The sequence below is a fragment of the Acartia tonsa genome, chromosome 8 (genome assembly GCF_053477335.1).
Source record: "Acartia tonsa isolate MP-2025a chromosome 8, ASM5347733v1, whole genome shotgun sequence".
Lineage (NCBI taxonomy): Eukaryota > Metazoa > Arthropoda > Copepoda > Calanoida > Acartiidae > Acartia > Acartia tonsa.
In genome coordinates this window covers 33667041-33678120 of record NC_137267.1, presented here as the reverse complement: position 1 = coordinate 33678120, position 11080 = coordinate 33667041, and the positions used below count along the sequence as shown (strand labels likewise).

Below are 11080 nucleotides of genomic sequence, written 5' to 3'. Positions count from 1 at the left end.
CTCTAATTGGGTGAATGATGTACGACACTTTAGCTTCTCCAATCAGAGCGCAGATTTTTTAAATCCACCAATCACAGATGTCAAAATTAATTAACTTAAACTGTATTTCCGCTTTTAGATAAAGAATTATACAAAAAATGAATTTTATAAAAAATCCTTAAAATTTGATGCAGATTTCAAATCTCCCCCTAACATTAAAATTCCTTCCAACTTATATATCCTAATGATTACTTTAATTTTAGTGTAAAAGAAGCATTGAAATAGTGCGTCTACATGCATAATTTTTGTACACTAAGAGTAGCAGAAAACATACCATTTTGGAGAAAAAAAATATCCCAATCATTTTAGATGTTATATCTTTGCTAGTCCATGCAATAATGTGCATTCGATGATAAATTTATAAACTGACATATTAATCCACCCTTCCTCACCGATATATACATATAAATTTTATTTTAAAATAGCATTTGTTTAAATTTCACAATATATTTTTATACTAAACCCCGAACCACTTCATTATGCAATCTACATTTTCCTGGATATTTTGTCTACGGTAGTCCATAAGTGTACAGCTTTACAATACATTGTTTCTATTTGTTAAAGCAACACGTATGAAAAAAGAAAAAGATTCTTTTTAAAGTAAAATGCTTATATTTTAATCAAAATCTATATTTTTGTATTTTTTACCGATCCACTTCATTATGCAAATCAAAAGAAAATCAATGAGAAAACGTTTGTTTTGCACTTTTCTCCACTTTTAAAAAATGATTCTGATAAAATAACAATTTTTTAAGTGATTTATGCATTAATTATAATGAAAAACAGTTTCAGGTAGATTTTAATGATTTTTCTAAATACGAAATAATTGTAAAAAAGAAATTCTATCCTTATCACTTTAGAGGACAGCTGCTGACCCCCAGTCTTATGGATGAAGCTAAATACATGTTAAAGATAAAAATTACCCTGAAAAGTATACAAAAATGTTTTTTGATGTGTTAAAAAAAATCCATTTTAAAATCTTGATTTTGAGGATGATGGCCTTTAAGATGCTCTTACTGGTGGTGAAGGTGAGCTAAAGGTTATCTAAGTACATGACCATTACAACAACTTGTCTATTAACCTATGTACCATTTTTTGAAGTCATAGCAGCCTCCAGTGGAGCCTCTCGACATGAAATATAACCATTATCTAAAAACTACATTATTTACTTTATGAATTTTAGTAATTAAAATTGCAATTTTTTTCTTTTTTAATATTGCTTGGCTGGAGGCTGCTATGACTACAAAAATTGGACCATAGTTCAATATATAAGTTTTCTTCAAGGGCATGCACTTTGATAACATTTAGCTCACCATCACCACCAGTAAGAGCATCTTAAAGGCCATCATCCTCAAAATCAAGATTTTAAAATGGATTATTTTAACACATCAAAAAACATTTTTGTATACTTTTCAGGCAAATTTTTATTTTTTACATGTATTTAGCTTCATCCATAAGACTGGGGGTCGGCAGCTGTCCTCTAAAGTGATAGGGATAGAATTTCTTTTTTTCAATTATTTCTTATTTATCAAAATCAAGGATATTTTATGATAACCTAAAAAATACTTACTATTATGTTTAGCTCGATTATACTAGTGTATACACCCAAATACAGAGATTTTGAGTTATATTTCAAATTTTCAATATCATTGTTCTGATTATAATGTTTTGCTTTGCAACATTATTTACTAAGTATATTTGCGATTACTTTTATTTAATGAAATCTTCCAATTTTAAACATTTACAAAACGGCCTGCTTTATTGCATCAAGATCCATGACAAATCTATATAGGATATACACGTCTATAAATGAGCTCGAGTCTTCCAATGGTAAAGTGTTTAAAACTCATAGTGCTCCAATAATCCTCATTAAACTCTCATTGGCCAAAGCAATAAGACCTTTATTCTATTTGTTTATGGAATGAATTAAGTTTTTCACTTCATGTAGATATTTGAATTACATTGAAGTATTTAATCCTTATTTCATAAATAAAAAATATACGTTCATAATAGAGTAAATCTAAGAAAACTCTATTTTAAAAGAATTCGATTGTGGCGACACTTCCTTTGTGTTAAAATATGAAAACTAAAATTTTAATCATATTAACCCTTTGGTGATGGTAATGTGAAAAAAATATAATTGAAAAAATCTTTTTAAAATTATTTAAATTAATAAATATTTACTTCTTTCTTTTAGATAGTAATGGCGGGGGAGGAAATTGATTTATTGAGAAATAGATAAATAGATATGTACTTATAGAAAACTAGCCAATAGCGATATAGTTATATTGAGCCAACTCTAGTAGTATTATATGAAATACTGTTGAACTGTAATTTTGCATTTCAACAGGGTCAGGTTTTCTATATTAAAATTCAGAAAAAAATTGTTACATTTAGGAGCTTACATACCAATACGCTTCCAATGTATTATATATTAGTGGCCCCCTTAAATTAAGGGGGAGAGTTGACCTCCGCTCATTTTCAATTTAAGTTTTTTAGAAATATAAACAATATTTTTTTTTTGGGGGGGGGAGTGGTAGGGGAATTTTTTCTAAGGGTGATTTCTCTTGGGATGGTTGGCTCTCCCTCAAAATAGTTATAAACCTTACCAGGCCCCATGAGAAGCTCGTTAATCCATAGTTTTTTAATATAACATAAGTTCACACATATGTAAGTACTATTTTTTCGTAGTTAAGGATATTCAAACCTGTTCTTTTCATTTGAAGAAAACCATCCTTTCCTGTATTTGAAATTGTACATGAAGAACTTTAAACTGCACTCTAAAAATTCATCAAGATTTAAGTTTATTAAAATTAGGTATCCTGATTTTTATGTTAACTAGGATGACATGCAACATCCATGAAAGCGAAACTCTGAAACGGTAGGACAAACGAACATTAACACTTGTCGAAACAAAATTTTAAGTAAATTTGTTAAAAAAAACCGGCTTAAATACATTACAAAACTGTTAAATACAGGATATTGTTTAAAGGGCATACTTGCTTCGCTTATAACATTATACTTTCTTGTCCTAGTAATTAGTATTTCAAAAATCATATCAACCGCCTTTGCCATACCTAACTGAATAATTTTTAAACTGGGTTTGAAATTGTTAGAACGATTTTAAATTTGCTGAAGTTTTATCTACAGTTTTTTAGTGTATGTATATTGTATATGATACATAAAGTCAATATTCTGAATAAGTTGAAGAAGCTAATCTAACTGAACAAACAATGTTTAAACAATATAAACAAATTGATGCTTCCTATCCATCTATTTATACATACTTTTATTATATATCTATCTAACTCTTTATCTTTCTGACTTTCTATCTATCTATCTAGCTCTATCTAACTATATGACTCTATCTATTTATCTGACTCTAAATATCTATCTAGCTAACTCTATTAATTAATCTGGCTATATCTCCGACTTTTTCTATCTATATTATCCATCTATCTATCTATCTTACTTTATCTATCTATCTATCTATCTATCTTACTCTATCTATATATCTAACTCTATATATCATTCCTACTCTATATAGATCTGTCTATCTATTTATTCAGTCATATCTCTATCATATAATTATCTCTCTATTAGTAAAACTATCTATCTATTTTTTAAAAATTCTTAGAACTCTGGCTATCTATTTTCTATTTAACAATTTATAGTCATATTTTATTTTAAAAATTCCATCTATGTATTTATGAATCTATATTATTTTCAGAAAAATATACAAATGACTTAAGATGAACTGGTTATACCTATCAATACCAATATTTTTGGCCGTATTTCAACAGGAATTAAAATTATGCATTTCAAATTTTTGTGTTTCAACGTTTTTAAGGTTTACTCTAAGACTATACTATTATTATAACAGAAATTTGATTTGATTTGATTTTTTTAAGAGAAAGGCTGTAAAGAAGCGCAGCTTCTCTAAGATTAGCAAATTGGCTAGAACCCAATCGGTTCAGTGGTTACCGAGATCTTAAGCTTTAAGAAGACAATGGTTAATGTTCAACTGCTTTTCACGGTTCTGATTTTCATCAAATTAGAAAAAAAGTTTAATACAATTTATAGTTGATTTTGCCACCAGTATTACAAGAAACTAAACTATTAAGTTTATTTATTGGTCAATTTATTTCTTGCTTCTAATATTTGTCAACACATTTAATACAATTATGGCGACAACACAGGTTTCACACGGATTTTTTAAAAAGTAGTAAAGCTCTGTTTATTACACTAGTCCCTAAAGTCTTATAATAAAGTTTTCTCATTCGTTGGCTGAACAACCTTTAAGACTTTTTTAGAGTTTTGATTGGTTGGTTTATTTAGTTTAATGTCCAAACGTTTCAATCATTTATTGTAATCTATAAAGGGGTAATTTTGTACATCATTATTGGGGATGACATCAATTTATCTGCTATTGTCTTATCCTTTTAGATCTCTGAGCAAAGCTACTCTTTATAACAGTTGGTAACCTTATTTCTTTCAATCTGTCGCCGATGCGAAAGTTGTCAGATTTTTGCAGGGTGGAAGGAGGTATTAAACTATAGAAGTACTAAACATTTGTGAACCAACGAATAAGTTAACGTAATCTTAAAATTGGTAAATTTTTTCCAGAGTTTTTGATATCTTAGGTGGAAAACTTGTGTTTGCTCAAATGTACAACCTATTACTTTAGTATAGCCTTGATATTCTAAACAGGACGGGATACACAACCTTTGCCTGAAAGTCCTAGTAGGGCTTTGTATTAATGTAACCCAGTTTTGGGCCAAGACATTCTTCCTTCTACTATAACTATAAATATCGCGCAACTGACGTAACAGCATGTAGGCACCGTTTTTAACGTCTTAAACGAACCTATCATCTTCCCGACAACGAGCGAATGCGCTACAAAATTATAAGTAAAAATATACAGAAGTAAGATTTTTTTAAAGTATGATTTTGATCAGGCCCAGACCTATAATGATGAAATGGATATGAGGTTAGTATAATTATTAAACAACTTATTGTTTGTTCTTTGATATCTCATAAAGAGTTGCTGCCTTTCCTATCACTAGCAAAAGTATAGACACTGTGTTTTTGAAAAAAGTTAGTGTGTTTTTGTCAATTTCGTTTTTTGCTGTATTTTTGGCAAAAAAATTATCCATGGTTAAAATTCTACCTTTACTGCTGTCATAGTGTTATTGTCATTTTCATAACCATGAAATTCAATGAGGCTGTCAAATTCACAGTTTTTATGGCAAAAATACATTTATTTTTATAATAAAATTAAGAATTTTAACGAAATGCTTATAACTATAATAACTTATAAACATAAAGAGCACAGAACTACTTCGTATAATAAAAGAAAATAGTCAACCCTCCAAAAAACAATCCCATCTAATTACCGAAGACATGAAATTCTAGGTAAAAGGATGACATTACATCTACTTAAAAAATACTTAATCTGAATGTAAAAGAAAATTTTTGGAATAAATTACTTTTTAGGACGAGTGGACTTACGGAATACACAAAATATAGAGCATCTGTGATTCCTTAAAGAAAGTGTTGTAATATAATGTTGATTGATATAAGTATAAGAATTCCGGGTGGGAGGGGACATTGAAATACAAATCATACTGATCTCAGAATTTTTAAACTTAATCTCCCATCCGTTGGCTTCGTTTGATTGTACAAACCAGCATTGTTCAAACTTTTCCACAAACGATTTTAATCTACAGAAGGGGTTATTTTGTTTATCATAGTTTGGGGATATGCTTTAATTTATTAAGCATTGTCTTATCCCTTAAGATCCCTGCTAGGAAAGGCTCTTTTTTCTAATGGCTAAGTGATGGAGTGAGGAAAAAAGCCTTGATATTTGTATTAGGCTTTTAGCGGTCAGAAAATATGGTGCATGTTATTTATAGCTTGCTTTTAAAAGCAAAGCTTTTCTACAAAGTACTTAGCGAAGTTTACTAGAGGTTAAATTAAAAATCATTATTAATGCAGGGATCTTAAGGGAATGTTTAAATTTATAAGCACCCCCAATTACGATAAACAAATATACAGATTATGTAGTTTAAAAATATTGATGGAAAAGTTAGGTTATTGAAGGTTGGTAATAATTAACTCAAAGTTTTATGGCAACGAATGAGAGATCTTGTTACAAAACTTTGGGTACCAATATGATTTACCGTCCAGTATCAGTTTTACATACAGCTTTATAGAAAACTATTTGATTTTATTAAACTTAATTTAATTAAATAAACCCAGAACCACTTCATTATGCAATCTACATTTTCCTGGATATTTTGTCTACGGTAGTCCATAAGTGTACAGCTTTACAGTACATTGTTTCTATTTGTTAAAGCAACACGTATGATAAAAGAAAAAGATTCTTTTTAAAGTAAAATGCTTATATTTCAATCAAAATCAATATTTTTTTATTTTTTACCGATCCTCTTCATTATGCAAATCAAAAGAAAATCGATGGGAAAACGTTTGTTTTGCACTTTTCTCCACTTTTAAAAAATGATTCTGATAAAATAACAATTTTTTAAGGGATTTATGCATTAATTATAATGAAAAACAGTTTAATGTAGATTTTAATAATTTTTCTAAATAAGAAATAATTGAAAAAAAGAAATTCTACCCCTATCACTTTAGAGGACAGCTGCCGACCCCCAGTCTTATGGATGAAGCTAAATACATGTTAAAGATAAAAATTAGCATGAAAAGTATACAAAAATGTTTTTTGATGTGTTAAAAAAATCCATTTTAAAATTTTGATTTTGAGGATGATGGCCTTTAAGATGCTCTTACTGGTGGTGAAGGTGAGCTAAATGTTATCTAAGTACATGACCATTACAACAACTTGTCTATTAACCTATGTACCATTTTTTGTAGTCATAGCAGCCTCCAGTGGAGCCTCTCGACATGAAATATAACCATTATCTAAACACTACATTATTTACTTTATGAATTTTAGTAATTAATATTGCAATTTTTTTCTTTTTTAATATTACTTGACTGGAGTCAGCTATGATTACAAAAACTAAACCATAGTTCAATATATAAGTTTTCATTATGGGCATGCACTTTGATAACATTTAGCTCACCATCACCATAAGTAAGAGCATCTTAAAGGCCATCATCCTCAAAATCAAGATTTTAAAATGGATTTTTTTTAACACATCAAAAAACATTTTTGTATACTTTTCATGCTAATTTTTATTTTTAACATGTATTTAGCTTCATCCATAAGACTGGGAGTCGGCAGCTGTCCTCTAAAGTGATAGGGATAAAATTTCTTTTTTTCAATTATTTCTTATTTAGAAAAATCATTAAAATCTATCTTAAACTGTTTTTCATTATAATTAATGCACAAATCCCTTAAAAAATTGTTATTTTATCAGAATTAGTTTTTAAAAGTGGAGAAAAGGGCAAAACAAACGTTTTCCCACCGATTTTCTTTTGATTTGCATAATGAAGTGGATCGGTAAAAAATACAAAAATATAGATTTTGATTGAAATATAAGCATTTTACTTTAAAAAGAATCTTTTTCTTTTAACATACGTGTTGCTTTAACAAATAGAAACAATGTACTGTAAAGCTGTACACTTATGGACTACCGTAGACAAAATATCCAGGAAAATGTAGATTGCATAATGAAGTGGTTCTGGGTTTATTATTTTTATTTTCATCAAAGTTGGCTTAAAATAAATTGTGAGAAAAAAACTAAATACATTCCATAGTTTGAAAGTTTGTCAGCTAAAAACTAATTCTTTTTCAGAAACTTTGCCAAATTATTTTGCTTAGGATATTAGCTTCAATGAAATTTACTTACAGTTGGATATTTTTCATATCGAAATTTTTTAACACAGGTCCGAATCTGATTCATTTTGGCTGGATTAATAACCAATATTTTTGTAATTTTTTTTTTCAAGCCATGATATAAAAACATTTATTTATTAATAGCTAATTTATTAATATCTTGACTCCTTGAGTAATGCACTTATTTGACAACATTCTATACTTTTAAAAGCGAAGCTTTTCTATAATTAGGGTCGGTCCGTCCGTCCGAGAAAGATAGCTTTTATTCGTTAATTTAGGCATGTTAGAATTGTCCTATCGCTTTCAAACTTTGCATGGTGATTCCTGTAGTAGTTAGGTACGATTTAGAAAGCGTAGAAACTCTATAATCATTACCAGAATGTCCGTACGTCCATTTTAAACATGTTGATTTTTCTACTTTTTTAAAAACAAATTTTTAAGTGATCTAATTATCCGTTTTATCTGATTTTTGGTATATTGATTCCTGGGACAACAAAAAAACAATATTTAAGCGAAGCAACTCTATAATCAAGTCCTAAAAATGTAAGTATGTCCATAAACATTATCCCGTGTCAAACTGTTTTTTAAGAAATTTACTTACAATATTGCTTTGACACTTTAACATTTATATTCTAATTATTCAGTTCAGACACTATCCAAGTGTTAATGTCCGTTTGTCCTACAGTTTCAGTGCTTCGCTTTTATGGATGTTGTTATCCTTATTTTTACATTGTTCTTGTTTTAAGTTCTCTATATCATACACTAATACACACACACATACACCTGTATAGAAATCTACTAGTTTAAGTCTAAGGGCGCAGCTACCATTGACATATATAACTGAGAATGTGGATTAAATAAATATATTTAAATATGTTTTGGAATGAATTAAATTGGGCTGAAAATAGGATTCAGATTTTCAGATTTCAATTCTAATTCCACCAAGGATACAGGGATTCAACAATGAAAGTTAATTTATTAATTTTCCGTTCTATTAACAAATTGAATTCTGAATTGAATCCCATTGGTAAACCCGCTAACAAGTTTTACCTCTAAATAAAAAATCACCAGCTAACTAGTATGTTGATTATTTTTTAAAATTGGTTGAAATAAGATTACTGAAATCTTTAAACTTGCAGCCCAAATAATTTACAGAACATTTAATTTTCGGTTAATCTCTTTTTTTCTCTCTAAATTCTACCAAAATATCATAAACAACATAAAGGATTTCCTCATTTTATCATTTAAGTTGCGGAGCTGAGTCCGATTAATGATTTTAACATGGACAATTAAGTCGAGATTGAAAAAATTTAATTATAAAATAAAAATTTTGTCTTTCTTTTTTAAATTGTTAAGATAGCTCATGAAATATATAATAGTCTGTTAAATTTTAAATCCGTCATGAAATTTACTGTTTTGTTGTTTGGTAGATGAAAATTTAGATTAAATAGATTTCCCTTAAAATTGGTTATTGGTCTGCACTTGTAAAACAGCTGTTACACATGATATATATTTATGCATCTAGTTCATAACTACGGCTGCAGTTATAGCCGCGATGCTGTGACTGAAAAAAATAAACCTTGCATATGCGCCTTACTCCTTTTAAGCCGCGACGGCATTGAGCATTTGAGGCATGATCCCTGATTTAGAATTATTGAAAATTAATTGGTATTTCCTAAAAAAAAGTTAAATTCTAATTATATATTCAAAAATTTTAAACAACAAAGCTCTACAACGATTTTTTTTACCAATTTAAAATGTTTTATTTTTGCCTATTCATCCCCCTTGTTTGAGACAGAAAGAATTTTAAAATTACATTCTTATATATTTTAAAATGGTTTATGTGGTAAACATTTTACTTTTTCATTTTTTTCGGTGGCTGCGAGTTCCTATTTTATCCTATAAGATAAAGTACTAAGCTTTTTTTTTGCCTATAGTGAAGGATCTCGCTAACGGCTGAACCGCATTACTTACAGTTTCTTAGAGGTCTCGGGGTGGTTTTAGGCTATTTTATTTTTATAAAAAATCTGGGTATGGTTTTTGGCTATATTTCTGCCCTTATTGCAATGGGCGCAACCGCTAGTTTTATAAAAGTGATCATAGATTATATTTGACCATCTTTTACAGTCAAAATGTTTATCAACAAAATTTGTAATATTTTTGATTGCTAAACCTATGTTTATAGGTCTGGAAGGGGTCAGCAGTATCGAGAGAGATATGGCGAAGCCTACTGCCCTCAAAGGGATATTAATAAACCTCGGCCCAAGGTAGATAGTCACACAACAGCATGTTAGATAGATAGTTAGACAGCAGGTTGGATAGAAAAGACACAAATAAGCTTACTGCCTTCGAAGACATATCTATAAACCTTAGCCTAATGTGATGATGGTTAGAGAGATAAACACAAGGTAGCTTACTTTCTTCAAGTAGATATCAATAAGCCTCGCTCCAAGGTAAATAAACAGACAGATGGAAAGATAGAGAGATAAACACAAGGTAGCTTACTTTCTTCAAGTAGATATCAATAAGCCTCGCTCCAAGGTAAATAAACAGACAGATGGAAAGATAGAGAGATAAACACAAGGTTGCTTACTTTCTTCAAGTAGATATCAATAAGCCTCGCCCGAGGGTAAATAAACAGACAGATGGAAAGATAGAGAGATAGACACAAGGTAGCTTACTTTCTTCAAGTAGATATCAATAAGCCTCGCTCCAAGGTAAATAAACAGACAGAAGGAAAGATAGAGAGATAGACACAAGGTAGCTTACTTTCTTCAAGTAGATATCAATAAGCCTCGCTCCAAGGTAAATAAACAGACAGAAGGAAAGATAGAGAGATAAACACAAGGTAGCTTACTTTCTTCAAGTAGATATCAATAAGCCTCGCCCTAGGGTAAATAAACAGACAGAAGGAAAGATAGAGAGATAGACACAAGGACATTCAATTAATGAATCAACCAATAAAAACTCACTAAAGTCCCCAAAGCTGTAAAGCCAACAAATAAGTAAACTTTGGGGACTAGTGTAATAAAAAGACCAATGTCCCCTCCCCCCCCCCCTGAATAATCTCTGACTGGTAAAAGAATTAGAGGAAAAATAGTTTCTTTTTTAATGCCATAACCCTATAAGGTTAAAACTTATATGGTTTGATGGAAATAAAAGTTATAAAAGTGTGCAAAAATGTTGAAGAAGTCTCCATAAAATGGAATTTGTTTAAAA

The 11080-nt window shown here is 29.6% G+C and overlaps 1 protein-coding gene across 1 annotated transcript in view; it reads left to right on the top strand.

Annotated features, from left to right (window-relative positions):
• The first annotated feature begins 3767 nt into the window (after window positions 1-3767).
• LOC145326582 (sushi, von Willebrand factor type A, EGF and pentraxin domain-containing protein 1-like) overlaps window positions 3768-11080 on the top strand; it is a 139881-nt gene continuing 132568 nt past the window's right edge. The window contains exons 1-3 of the mRNA XM_080169953.1: window positions 3768-3843; window positions 4999-5029; window positions 10047-10128. Of these exons, the coding sequence (XP_080026079.1) occupies window positions 3792-3843; window positions 4999-5029; window positions 10047-10128 (165 nt within the window). The 5' untranslated portion in view covers window positions 3768-3791. The remainder of the gene's footprint in view (window positions 3844-4998; window positions 5030-10046; window positions 10129-11080) is intronic.